At 44.6% G+C, this 14,589-nt stretch overlaps 1 protein-coding gene across 5 annotated transcripts in view; it reads right to left on the bottom strand.

Annotated features, from left to right (window-relative positions):
* Window positions 1-14,589, bottom strand: part of LOC148537665 (uncharacterized) — a 259,972-nt gene that overhangs the window by 47,706 nt on the left and 197,677 nt on the right. For all 5 annotated transcript variants that reach the window (XM_088460467.1, XM_088460468.1, XM_088460466.1 and 2 more), the window contains 2 exons: window positions 11,602-11,736; window positions 5,940-6,092 (listed from right to left, as the gene is read on the bottom strand). In XM_088460467.1, coding sequence (XP_088316593.1) covers window positions 5,940-6,092; window positions 11,602-11,736 — 288 coding nt within the window. The remainder of the gene's footprint in view (window positions 1-5,939; window positions 6,093-11,601; window positions 11,737-14,589) is intronic.

Genomic DNA, 14,589 nt, shown 5'->3' with positions numbered 1-14,589 from the left:
AAATCTAACTTTCACTTTTTAATACTTTGTTGCAAATCCTTTGCAGGAAATTACAGCCTGAAGTCTGGAACGCATAGACATCACCAGACGCTGGGTTTCATCCCTGGTGATGCTCTGCCAGGCCTCTACTGCAAATATCTTCAGTTCCTGCTTGTTCTTGGGGCATTTTCCCTTCAGTTTTGTCTTCATCAAGTGAAATGCATGCTCAATCAGATTCAGGTCAGGGGATTGACTTGGCCATTGCATAACATTCCACTTTTTAGCCTTAAAAAACTCTTTGGTTGCTTTTGCAGTATGCTTCGGGTCAGTGTCCATCTGCACTGTGAAGCGCCGTCCAATGAGCTCTGAAGCATTTCACTGAATATGAGCATATAATATTGCCCGAAACACTTCAGAATTCATTCTGCTGCTTTTTTCAGCAGTCACATCATCAATAAATACAAGGGAACCAGCTCCATTGGCAGCCATACATGCCCATGCCATGAAACTACCACCACCATGCTTCACTGATGAGGTGGTATGTTTTGGATCATGAGCAGTTCCTTTCCTTCTCCATACTCTTCCCATCACTCTGGTACAAGTTGATCTTTGTCTCATCTGTCCATAGGATGTTGTTCCAGAACTGTAATGGCTTTTTTAGATGTTGTTTGGCAAACTCTAATCTGGTCTTCCTGTTTTTGAGGCTCACCAATGGTTTACATCTTGTGGTGAACTCTCTATATTCACTCTTGTGAAGTCTTCTCTTGATTGTTGACTTTGACACATATACACCTACCTCCATGGAGAGTGTTCTTGATTTGGATAACTGTTGTGAAGGGGTTTTTCTTCACCAGGGAAATAATTCTTCTGTCATCCACCACAGTTGTTTTCCATGGTCTTCCAGGTCTTTTGGTGTTGCTGAGCTCTCCGTTGCGTTCTTTCTTTTTAAGAATGTTCCAAACAGTTGATTTGGCCACACCTAATGTTTTTGCTATCTCTCTGATGGGTTTATTTTGATTTTTCAGCCTAATGATGGCTTGCCTCACTGATAGTGACAGCTCTTTGGATCTCATATTGAGAGTCGACAGCAACTGATTCCAAATGCAAATGTCACACCTAGAATCAACTCCAGACCTTTTACCTGCTTAATTGATAATAAAATAACGAGGGAATAGCCCATACCAGTCCATGAAATAGCGTTTGAGTTGATAGTCCCATTACTTTTGGCCCCTTAAAAAGTGGGAGGCACATATAGAAACCGTTGTAATTCCTACACCGTTCACTTGATTTGGATGTAATTACCCTCAAATTAAATCTGAAAGTCTGCAGTTAAAGCACATCTTGTTTGTTTCATTTCAAAGCCATTGTGGTGGTGAATAGAGGCCAAAATATAAAATTTCTGTCAATGTCCCAATATTTATGCACCTGACTGTATATATATTTTGTCCCTTATTGCAGAGTATGAGTCGTTTAGTTTATATTTAGTTTTGAGTAGCATTTAGTAGTAAAGCCAGGAGTCCAAGAAAAGTGCAACTTCAAATAAAATAAAATCTCTCTCCCCCTTATATTGTAAGGTGAGATTTGTCAAACTAAGCCAAGAACTTGGGGCCCGATTCAGACCCGCTTGCTAGGATGCGTTCGCACGCAGCCTGCTGTTTGCAATGTGCGCTTGCGTATGCAACACAGTGCACGTGAGCGAACCAGTCAATGCGATTGCGAAGTGACCGCCCCATGTGCATAGACACCTTGCTAACTTGAGTGACAGAATGAGCCATTTGTGGGTGGTGACAGGGGTTGGTCGATGGAAACAGGGGAGCGGTTGTTCGAACGCAGGCGTGTCTGAGCGTCTTAACGCCGTTTTAGAGGCATGCATAATTAAGACGCAGCGTCATAGTACATGTCACATGGTTGATTTAGACACTGAAGCACTAGCAGTGCTTGCGGTAGGGTATGGTCAGCCACAAGTGCTGTGTATGCTACCGTTGGTACTCGATTTTACCGATTGTTCCATACACATCCTGGAAATGACGTGTATATGTGGGCGCCTTAAGACAGGTTGGTGGGCATCTAATATACACTGCGATCTCACGCCAAGACGTAGTGGGCGTGCTAATGCCTTACTGTGCGATCGTGGAATTTGCACACTTTGGCAGCGTGCGAACGCATCTAGCGAACGGGTCTGAATCAGGCCCTCAGTTCAAGTGATAAAAAAAAAAAAAAAAAAAACACAACGGCAGTCAGCAGACACGAAGGCACCCTCCTGAAAACAGACTATATATAATATACTCAAGGCCGTAGCTAGGGTAGTGCGGCCGGTGCCATCGCACAGGGCACCACAGGTCAGGGGGCGCTGTTTGGGCCTGCCAGATTTCTGCTTATTATCCTTCTCACTTGTAGCTTTCTCTTATTTCATCCCCAGCATCTCCTGGCCTACCTCATCTCTTCCCCATGAGGCCATTCCCCTTTTTTGGGTGCATTATGTCACTTTGAAAAATGAGGGGGGGCGCCAAAGCTCTTTCTGGCACAGGACACCAAAAAGTCTAGTTACGGCTCTGAATATACTATACATATTCAGTATAGTCTGTGTTGACTCTGGGCCTTATTCAGATTTGGGAATACAGTAAGATATAGTAAGTAACTGTGCATCTTGGTGAAACCACAGATATAAAATGTGCAGAAAGTTAGATTTGGGAGGGGTGTGTCCAAACTGAAATCTAAATTGCAGTGTAAAATAAAACTGTCCAGCATTGGGCTACATGCAAAGGCAGCCAGTATTTACCCTGCATGCAAAAGAAATGTATTTGCACCCCTTGCATTGCAACATGGTGTGACCATGTTACTTGATCTTTTTACTCTATTCTCAGACCCTCTGTTTGTAATTCTACAGTGACTGTGGCCCTGATTCAGAGCCGGACGATCTGACAGAGAGCTCGCTCTGAATCAGGGCCGGCCTTCTGAATTTAAGAGCGGCCTCCTGGCCGCTCGCATAGCTGTGGGTAACCACCCACAGCTATAGTGAGCGGCAAAAAAATGATGGTCGCGATGGTCAAGACCATCGCGACCATCGGGCTTGCGACGACACCCTTGTGGTAGGGTCTCGTTGCCGCAAGCCCTGGAGTGCTTTTGGCTCTATCAGAGCCAAAAGCACTCCCACTGACATCACTTGTGATGTCAGTGGGGCCGGCCCCAGATGGTAGGCGTTCCCATGGGAACGCCTCCGTCTGGGCAGCCACGCCCCCGGCACGCCCACCAAAGGGGGTGTGCTGTCACTCACCATCGACAGCACGCCCCCTTTGGTGCGAGACCCATAACGACGGCTTGGCCGTCATTATTCGGGTCTCGCACATGCGCACTTGGCCAACATCGACCCGCTTGCGAGCGCTCAGCGCTCGCGAGCGGGTCTGAATTAGGCCCTGTGTGCGTGTCACTGTCAGAGACTGGTGCACAGTTAGCAGCCTCACCAGTGCAGTCTCTATCTATGCTCTCACTCTGTATCTCAACCTATGCTCTCTGGGCCTCATTCAGAGATTTACATATCTACAATGTTTTTTGATCTGCACCATGTGCAGATCAGGTCCTGGGATGTCGGTCACAGTGGTCCAAAAGCTGCAGCATAACTGACATGCATTACAGAAAACGGATGTGTCGGCCCCGTTTTCTGGGCATGCCGAAGTCAAGGTTAAAAAGCGGTACAATCCTGGAAAAGCCAGGATGTATAGCATCTCTACACACTGTAGTTTTCCTGTTCACAGTATGCCAAGTAGTTCCCCAATTCATATGTCACATTGTATTGTGCCTGCTCATATTATGCCACATTACAGTACTCCAGTTCACATCATGCATACAGTGCCCCCAGTAACTCAAGGCAGCCATCCCCTCCGAAAAAAGTAAGTTACATGACATGTCAGTGTAATCGGCCTCTAGCTGCCAACCTGATGTTTGTTGTACAGAGGGCACAGCATACACACTAAGGGGTATATGTACTAAAGTGCAGGTTTTTAGAAGTGGAGATGTTGCCCCTAAGTCTGCAGATTCCCCCCTGTTATACAGTATATGTGACTATGGTACATTCCATCCACAGAACTGATCTGCGATGGGCAATGGCATCCTGTGCCTCACGCTGCCACATCCCACATGTGAAGATATAAATAAGTGAGATATGGATTCACCAATGATAAACAAGAAATAAATTCTGTAATTTAAAGTAAAGAAAAAAAAAAAAATCGTATCAACCCCTATTGCTACAATGGGCAAAATTTACTAAGCAGCGGGTTCTAAACCCCGGCGGTTTGGCGTTGGTTTGGCTATCTGCAGATTTACTAAGGCCAAAACCGCTGTCAAAACACATTTTAGAATAGAATAGAACAGAGCTTTTATTTAGAAACCGCCACCAAACCGCCGGGGTTTAGAACCCGCCGCTTAGTAAATTTTGCCCAATATATCTAAAAAAAAACCAAACAAACCTAGTGCAATCAGTTGCCTTCGCAGGACACACAGCTAACTAACTGTAGTAAACCTGAGTTTCAATTTATTTCAAAATGAACACAACTGTCTGTTAATGTCCCAATTTGATAGAGAATCTTCATCAAACAAAAGCATCGTCATGAATATACAAAGAAAATCTGACAAAAGGTTATAGAAAGGCACCAAGCAGATGAAGAAAATGATTTTAAAGACAATTCATATCCAGGAGGGTGATAATATTGTGACTTTTTCTACAAAAGGCCAACCATGAAAAATAAGCAGCCATGTGAAAATGGCATGTTAGGGAGGGTACCAAGAAGCTTATAGCAAAAATGTGACAGTTTCAGACCTCCATGGCACAATCTGTGCTTTATGGGAGATAATAGAAACTTTATTTCCACTAAGGACACGGTGAAGGATTCCGGCAAATCTTATTCATCATGCAATGCTGTCTCTAATTAATAATCAATACAATATATGTTTCAAGGTGTGAAATTTACTGAGATTAGTAGTCAATAGCATATTATGTAAATAATATCACTTTCTGTCAGAGCTGCTTCTTTTCAGAATTATTTCAGAGCTCGTTATGGTACGAGTACTTCTCATGTCTGGTCATCATAAGCAAAAATCTATTCAGACTAAAGCTGGCCACACACTAGACCAACTTACATCCAACCAGCCAACTTGTTGATTGGTTGGAATGAAAATCTGGTAAGGAATGGGAGTAAATGATGATCAGCAATTTGCTCCTAAATGCCAGAAAACAGATGAAAATGGTCGTTCAGACAAGTTTGTTAAATGTTTGATCTAAACGATTTGTTCAAACAACAGTTTTGGTCCATTTTCCAGCGTTTGGGAGCAAATTGCTGATTGTATTCCTTACCAGATTTTCATTCCAACCAATCAACTAGTTGGCTGGTTGGACAGATAATCTTTAGATGTGTGGCCAGCTTTACAGGTTTTAACTCGGATCATATCTATAACACCTGCTGTATTTCCTAGGGAACTAAGCAGGTCCCATGCAATAGTGTTTTAACTGGAAAGTGCTAGAGTAGAAGAATGGCAGCACATAGAGCAAGTTATTTTGTTTTTGTATTGGACGCATAAGTTGGCAATTATACTAAAATAAGCAGATAATAGTGGTATTGCTACTAAAGCAACTGGGTTAACTAGGTCCAGTGTCCCTGCTATGCATTTCAGGGACCTCATATAAAACTGTACATCTCTAATTATAACAGGGTGTTCTGATGAAGGCAACGTTCAGTGAGGGTGTCTTCACGCTAATACGCCCCATGCTGATCAGACGTAAATAACAATGTATCTGTTTGGAGGAGTAAACTTTGTTCTAGAACAGGGCAGGTAGAGCGATCTTATCTCATACAACTCCGCATATGGGAGAATATACACATTTTTCTGTGCACATTTCTTTTTTGAGGAAAAATTTGCATGTAAATGAAAACACAGTGCAAGTAAAGCTGGGACTGGAACTCGTGTACCTGTCTGATCAGTTGCTCTTTCACTTTGCTGGCCTCGGCCTGTGTTCTTGTCAGAGCTGCTGTTGCAACCGTGAGCTGCTGCTGTAATAAGACCACCTCTTGCTCTGCTGTCAGCTGTAGCTTCACACCTTCCTTTTTGCTCAGAGCAGCATCCTGATCATTACAATATGGCAAATAAAACAGCAGAGCAGATTAGAACAGCAAAGTTTAAATGGGATCTCCATTATGCCAGCGTAAATTTTGATTGTTGTTTTTGACAGAGATTGGCCCACAGGAGGTTTGGTGTGATGGTGACCATCTTTATGGACTGAGCAGAGGTAAACGTAGGAGTAGCTAACTGTGACTTTGGTTCACTCGGTCTGCCTTTCCCGAGACTTCACACCCCCACCTTTAAAATCTCCCATGGTTCATTCATTGTAAACCATAGAATTTGTTTAACAATCATATTTGACAAGAAAATAATTGATGGTCTCATTTTGAAAAATCTAATATCATAAAAAAAGTTGCGGGATCTGAAATTAATTTTGTAAGGATAAAATTACTATTTGGCTAAAAATTTGATTTTTTATGTACTCACAGTAAAGTCCTTTTCTTGTCATCCATCTGGGCCACAGGAAAAGGCATTAGAAAGTTAATCATCTGGTTGTTGTTGTTGCAAACCCCCCCCCCCCCGCCCTTAACCCCTCATATGCTTCCCTGAAGCATCATTTATTTTAATAAAGCTGCTTGGAGGAGCACTACTCTAACAACCATTAACTCAACAAAAACAGAAAAAGACTAGAAAGGGAGGGATCACAGTGTCCCCCAGATGGATGACAAGGGGAGGATTTTACGGTGAGTGTATAACAAATTAAATTTCTTAATCATCCGATCTGGGGGGCACTGCTAATCTGACGCTGGGATTTCCCAAAGCAAGCCTAACACAGAGAGGCCTCCCAAGCAGGGCCGCACATAAAACACATTCGCCGAAACCAGCCTCAGCATAACCAAAAGTATGAAAAGGGCAAAACTTGGTGATTGTATGCACAGAAGACCAGTTTGTCTCCCTGCACAACTGTTCCACTGAAGCACCAAGGCGAACCACCCAAGTGGCCCAAAACACGTGTCAAAAGGGCCCAGAGCAAAGTAGGAGCCAGCATATCCAAGGACAGATAGGCCTTACTAATAGCTGCCTAAACACATCTAGCAACAGAATGCTTGGAAGCCAAGCTTAGGAGCATCCACCAGCACTAATAGAGAATCAGACCGAGGTACGATGAATTTAAACCCGTTATGCCCTCACCACAGCTAAGCAATGAAGCAAAGAGTTGGAAAAAAAAAAGAAGAAGAAGAACGGTGTCCTGGTTCAGGTGAAACTTGGAGACTACCTTAGGCAAGATTGACAGCTTAGTCCGTAACACTACCCTATCAGAATTAAAAATAATTAAGGGAGGCGTACAGGACAGAGCTGCCAGTTCCGACACCCTTCTGGTCAAAGCGATGTCTAGAAAGAAAGCAACCTTAAAAGTAAGGTAACATAACTCAATGAAATCCAGAAGTTCAAAAGGTAATAGGAGGAATGTAAGGTGGGTGGATGTGCAAAACCCCCCTGCAGAAAAATCTGCACCTCCGGAATAACTGCTAAACGCTTATGAAAAAGCACAGAAAGGGCAGATACCTGCCCATTTAAAGAAGACAGCTGAAGACCTTTTGACAGTCCCTCATGCAAAAAGGACAAGAGAGACGGAAGACATTGGCCGAAAGGTGAGTACGTTTACACCAGAAAAAAGACCTGGTGATAAATCTTGGACATAGAGTAACTGGCTTCCTAACCTGGAGCATAGTAGAAAACACTAGTTTTGAAAACTCCCGTGCTCTCAAGATCTTGGTCCCAAGAGCCACGCCACGGAACTGGGGTGAAGACATGGTCCTTGTCAAAGTAGATCTTCTCTGAGGGGGAGACGCTGCAAAGACAAGTACCACACTCGACTTGGCCAATCCGGGGTAATGAGAATGACCAGGAGACCCTCTCGCTGAACCTTCTGAAGTACTCTGACCACCATAGATAGAGGTGGAAAACTCCAGCCTGAAGGACCATGGAACCAACAGAGCATCCACAAAACTTGCCCGAGGGTCTCTGGACCATGCTCCGTAGATTGGCAACTTCTTTTTGAGGCGAGAGGCCATTAGGTCTATATCAGACATACCCCAACCAGTCCTGCTATGGTCTGCAAAACTTCCTGATGGTGTTCCCAGTACCCCGAGTGCACTGAGTGACGACTTTGAAAGTCTGCCTCCCAGTTCTCCACCCAAAGAATGTGGATGGCCGATATAGCTGTTACTCTGGCCACTGCCCAAGAAAAGATTTGAGCCACCTCCTCCTGGTGACTCTGAGTGCCTCAGTTGTGTATTCATTTACATTTCCTGGGGAGCACCGCCAACTATAAATAATAAATATATATTTTTCGAAATTATACACTGATTGTTCTAGAATAAGTTGGTTGTTGATATAGTATCTCATCTTAGTCCAGTGCGGGATTACTTCTAAACCCTGGACTCTGAGTGCCTCCCTGGCGATTCATATGTGCCACAGTGGTGGCATTGTCTGATTGAATGTGGACCGACTTCAAATGCAGGATGTCCTGAGCTTGAAGAAGAGCTAGTCTGACTGCTCTTAGTTCTAGAATGTTGATTGGGAGCAGTGCCTTGGACTTGGACCAACAGCCCTGGAGCAGAAGACAGAGTCACTTCTCTCCAACCAATCAAAATGGCATCAGTGATGACCAGGGTCCAATCCCAAATCCAGAAGGGATTTCCCATGGACAAGTTCTGAAACTGTAGCCACCACTGGAGAGATTGTTGCATATGAGGTGACAAATGGAAAAACTGCTTGTCCAAACGAGGTTCCCAAGCATGGAACCTGGCATTGAACTGCCTTGAACGATGCCACAATCTTTCCCAGGAATTTCATACAGCTGAGGATTGAAACCTGTGATAGCTGAATTACAGTTCTGATCAGGGACTAGAGATCCTGAACCTTCTCTGGAGGAAAAAAGACTTGCTGCTTGCAAGTATCGAAGATGGTATGACATTGGACTTTGGATTCCCATGAGATTCCAATGTTTCCCTGACCACTACCAAGTGCTGAACCAGCATCAACTCTGAACTTGCCTTTATCAGGAGATTGTGAATATAGGATGGATGGATAGATAGATATTGACAAAGAAAAAGTGCAGAAATAATCTCGTACACACAGTGTTGTCATACTAATTGAAAATAAACTTCCCCTTTCTACCCCCTTAGCCCACAACCACTCAACTGCTCAGCAGTCTTGGTTGTCCGGAGCTGCAGCACTGGTCTGGTGCAATGGTTCTGCATCCCAACCAACGGGAGATCGCCAAGGGGGAAGGGGCTCATCACCACTGCTGTCTGAGAATGCTTTTTTGTGAAAGGGAATACCTTGATACAGGGTCCGCTCACACGCGGCGCTGTGGGGACTTCTATCATACCAGACCAGCACTACTCACAAGTAGGCAGTGGCTGACATATCTGAGGGAGAACCTACCCCCTAGGTTTCTTATGTGCCAGATCCCAGAGCCTTCCGTGAGAGAACTGGTGATCTGTTCGCAAAGTTTGCAGACATTAGCAGCATGTGAAAGCAAGGGCAGAGCGTGTTTTTCTACCTTCTAACTACTGGGACCCGCTCTGAGTGCCTGAGCCCTGTAAACAAGAGCTGAGACATGTTCCTAAAAAAGCCACATAAAGTGGTTAAGTGGGGGTGGAACAAATCAGATTAACTTTCTAGTGCCTACTCCTATGGCCCAGCCCACCTAACCCAGCGTCAGTTTAGCAGTGTCCTGGATGATGAGGAAACACAACAGTATCTTTACCTGCAGCAACTGTTTCTTTTCCATATTTGGGGAAAATTTAACAATGTGGTGATTGGTGGCAAAGTGTATTAATTTATATACTTATTGTTTTAGGTGAAGTGATTTCACAGAACATTTCCTATTACAAAATGAAAAATTAAACACGAAAGCAGGGGTGTATATCTAGGGGTCCGAGCTCTCTTGTCTTATTAAGGGACTGCCCCCCGTGTCATTCCAGACCTCCTTTATGTTTCTCAAGGCCCCCCTGTGTGACTCCTGACTCCCCTGTGTCTCTCCAGATTCCCCCTGTGTCACTCCAGGCCCACAATGTCACTCCAGGCTCCCTCTGTATCACTCGAGGCTCACCCTGTGTCACTCCATGCCCACCCTGTGTCACTCCAGGCCTTCTTCTCTGTCACTCCAGACTCCCCCTGTGTCATTCCAGACCTCCTCTGTCACGTTAAGCCCACCCTGTGTCACTTTAGGCTCCCCCCGTGTCTCACTCCAGGCCTCCCCCCCCTGTGTCACTCCAGGCCCACCCTGTGTCACTCCAGGCCTTCTTCTCTGTCACTCCAGACTCCCCCTGTGTCATTCCAGACCTCCTCTGTGTCACATTAAGCCCACCCTGTGTCACTTTAGGCTCCCCCCGTGTCTCACTCCAGGCCTCCCCCCCTGTGTCACTCCAGGCCTCCCCCCCTGTGTCACTCCATGCCCCCCCCTGTGTCACTCCAGGCCTCCCCCCCTGTGTCACTCCAGGCCTCCCCCCCTGTGTCACTCCAGGCCTCCCCCCCTGTGTCACTCCAGGCCTCCCCCCCTGTGTCACTCCAGGCCTCCCCCCCTGTGTCACTCCAGGCCTCCCCCCCTGTGTCACTCCAGGCTCACCCTGTGTCACTCCAGGCTCACCCTGTGTCACTCCAGGCCTCCTCTGTGTCTCACCAGGCTCCCCCCTTGTCACGTCAGGCCCCCTGTGTCACCTCAAGCCCCACATGTCACCTCCAGCCCCCCCATATCACCTCAAGCCCCCCTGTGTCACTTCTGGCCCACCCTGTGTTACCTTGTGTCTCTCCAGGGTCCTGCATCACCCTGGGTTTCCACTGTCACTCCAGGCTCCCCCGTGTCACTCCGGGGGCCCTCGTGTCACTATGGGCACCCCCTTGTGTCACTCTAGTCTCCCCCTGTGTCTCTCTAGGCTCTATCTGTGTCACTTCAGACCTCCTCTGTGTCAGTGATGCAGCTTGTGATACAGTGTGAAATGGCTTAATGATATGATTGGGCTATTTATGCTTCCCAGTGACAGATACCAGTTAATATGAAGAGAGAATATTTCTATATTTGTAGGGTCAATGATATTTGATAGTAGACAGCAATGCTGTAGCTTACTGTCTGGCCTGACTGAATAGATATTGCATAAGGCACTGTATCAAATTCTACAAAACTTTCTTGTCGCAAGCTCTAGGGTATCACACAGACACAGACACTGAGCATTAATAAGTCCCAGATTTTGTGCAGCTTTGTTTGCGAAGTGTGTTATGACCTGGCCAATATGTAAGATCTAATTCCAGAGGAAATTGCTGGCTATAGACAAACACCACCTGAGGCTCGTTCATCAATGTTTTTATCACTTGCTTTTTTTTTAATCTGTGTTGACAGTTGCATTGTGGTACATTAGTTTTTTTTTTTGTCAACACAAAAATAGGCTATAATATAAATGAATGAAGTCTCGCTGGTTGTATAAAAAAGAAAATGCATCAAACCCGTGTGTCTTCCTGATTTGTATTTAACATGCTCACCTGTCAGCCCAAAATACAAAGTACCTTTTCCGCAGTTCTCAGCTTCCCCCGTAACAGACCTTCCTTGGCTGTAATTTTCCACTTATACAAAGCTTTCAGTTTGCAGACTAATGCTTGAAGTTGGCTATTCTCATCTCTTACAGATTGCAGCTTGTCTTGCTAATAAGAAAAAATATATATTTTATAATTTTATTTTTTAAAGTAGTTTTTATTTTTCTCGATCAAGAACTAGTTTTGTAACAAAGCTATTTATGAACACTACCAACCCACCAGTTTTATTTTTACAAATATACATATATTTTTAAGAGATTTTGAAAAAAATAATACAAATTATATATGAAATGCAAAACTGCATTATACAAATATTTTACATATATTTTGCATAAGTGTTCATCCAGCAGACTGCCATAAACACATGTAAACAAAACTCTGTACATATGTAACAAACTTTACATTTACATGTAATGCATCATCCAATGGGCAAAATTTACTAAACTTTAGAGTGTTTTGTGTGCCTAAGCGCTCAAAGAGCTGGTTCTCTTGCGGCGGGAGCAGCTGCAGGTACGTGAGGTAACCAACCTCGGTAGAAAGTATTAATAGAGATATTGTGGTACCTCTGCGCTCAACCTTATGATGTATGTCTATATGCAGAATAACTGCTTGTAGTCAGTGTGTATTCGTACAGTATTAAATTTATTAAAATATAGGTTTCAACAAGAGTATTAAAATTTGATGCACCTTGCAGTAGTTGTAGGCACGTAGTGGTCAAGTGTGTGTTTTTTATTTTTATTATTATTGCCGGCCGGCTGATGATCTTTGGATGTAAACCCACATAACAGGACAAGTATTGTAGGCACAAAATTAACAACAGAGGGAGGGAGTGGTTGGATGTGTGTGATGGACAGGGGCAATGTGATATACAGTGGGGGAATAGGAAGGGGGCTATTGAAAAAAAACAATAGTGAATTGGTGAAAAATTCCTGGTAATAAGAGATCATATATGTATGATCTCTGTTAGGACAGAGTTTGTACTTGTCCTGTATGTTCTTGGTGATTGATCGTGGGTATTGTCTGGTGAGATGCTCCCTAATGTTCAGCGGTGCTGCAGTTTTCAATGATGTCAGGCTGCCTGGGCCCGTCGGCACTTACGCTTCCTTGCCGGGCGGGGTGATAGTCTCCTGGTTATATGCTGTGATCGCGGTTTGTTTCAGTTTGCCAGTCCTGTGCCGCCTCCGTGCACCCTCCTCCTCCGTGTGTCTGGGTTCGTGGGTTAAGGTTGTTTGAATCCTGATGATGAAATGTCAGTGTATACACCTTACAAAAGGCTTTACAAAGCCGAAACACGTTGGTACCTAGTACACGGATATTTCATCATCAGGATTCAAACAACCTTAACCCACGAACCCAGTGTGCACGGAGGCGGCACAGGACTGGCAAGCTGAAATGACCTGCGATCACAGCATATAACCAGGAGCCGCCGCAGTGCCGGGACACCTCCCTCAAACCGAGTGCACGGACATAATGCCGGAAGACTGTGCCAGCAAATAGCCGGCCAGCCATAATAATAAAAATAAAAAACACGCACTTGACCACTACGTGCCTACAATTATTGCAAGGTGCATCAAATTTTAATACTCTTCTTGAAACCTATATTTTAATAAATTTAATATTGTATGAGTAAACACTGACTACAAGTAGTTATTCTGCATATAGACATACATCATAAGGTTGAGCGCAGAGGTACAACAATATCTCTATTAAAATTCATTAAGCATCGGGTTCTAAACCCTGGCGGTTTGACGGCGGTTCTAAACCCCGGGGTTTTGTGGCTGTTTGGCAGTGGTTTCTAAGGGCAAAATTTACTAAGCGGCAGGCTCTAAACCCTGGTGGTTTGGCGGCAGTTTTGCTATCCGCAGATTTACTAAGGCCAAAACCGCTGCAAACAAATTTTAGAATATGATAGAACAGGGCTGCCATTTAGAAACCGCCGTCGAACCCCCGGGATTTAGAATCCGCCGTCAAAACCACCGGAGTTTAGAACCCTCGCTTTGCAAATTTTGCCCTAAATGACAGCCCTGTTCTATTCTACACTAAAATTTGTTTTGACGGTGGTTTTGGCCTTAATAAATCTGCGGATAGCAAAACCGCCACCAAACGGCCGGGGTTTAGAACCCGCCACTTAGTAAATTTTGCCCTTTGTCTCTCCTACAACCCTAAAAGGAGTACTTCCTTACAGTATGTTGCCTCTTCAGCACTTTGGGCCTAACTCAGAGATGCATGGAATTCTGATGTTCACATACATCTCCGATGGTTTGAGATTTGCACATGTGCAGAAGCCACACTGGGCATATGCAGATCTCGTCCTGTGATGTCGCTTGCAGTGCCCTGGATGCTACAGCCTGATCGACAGGCTGCAGGCGTCCCGGGGTGGAGCAGAGGACTGTTTTGTTTTGTGGTAGTGCCGAGGACAGTTACTTCGTCTTCCGACACAGATTTACTGGCCTCGGCAGAGGCGATGAGGCCGCCATTCTGAGTAGCTTCAGCCGATAGCCGCACTCAGATGTCCGATGCTGCAACTGATGGCCGTGATGTAGATCCAATGCTGCCTCTTCACATGCAACCCTTGGATCTGCGATGCCAGCAGTAAGCTTCTTTTTACACTAGACGCCTCCTGCTGCGCAGAGGCTATTGCTGATTTTCAGTCTCTGAATCAGGCCTATTTGTGGCTGCGGTGTTTCCTCATTACTACCACACAAAGTGAAAATTTGCAGAATTAAAAAATGTTTTTTAATTAAAAATCTAAACCGACTGTTCCAGAGCCATACTGATGCATTGAGTTTAGTGTTTTATAGAAAAATTAGATGATTGTTTAACTACTTCTGTTTCTAGTGTTAAAATGGATGGTGATCTTTTTTAAAACAAAGTATATAGATTATATTACCATAATATTGTGTAAACATACAAGCTGCATACAAATGTCCTCAGATTTTTCTTTTTAATGCCCTATGCATT

Source organism: Taudactylus pleione, unplaced genomic scaffold (genome assembly GCF_031769625.1).
Source record: "Taudactylus pleione unplaced genomic scaffold, aTauple2 ptg000046l, whole genome shotgun sequence".
NCBI lineage: Eukaryota > Metazoa > Chordata > Amphibia > Anura > Myobatrachidae > Taudactylus > Taudactylus pleione.
Note: the sequence above shows the minus strand (reverse complement) of the source record. Positions and strands in the feature narration are given on the sequence as shown.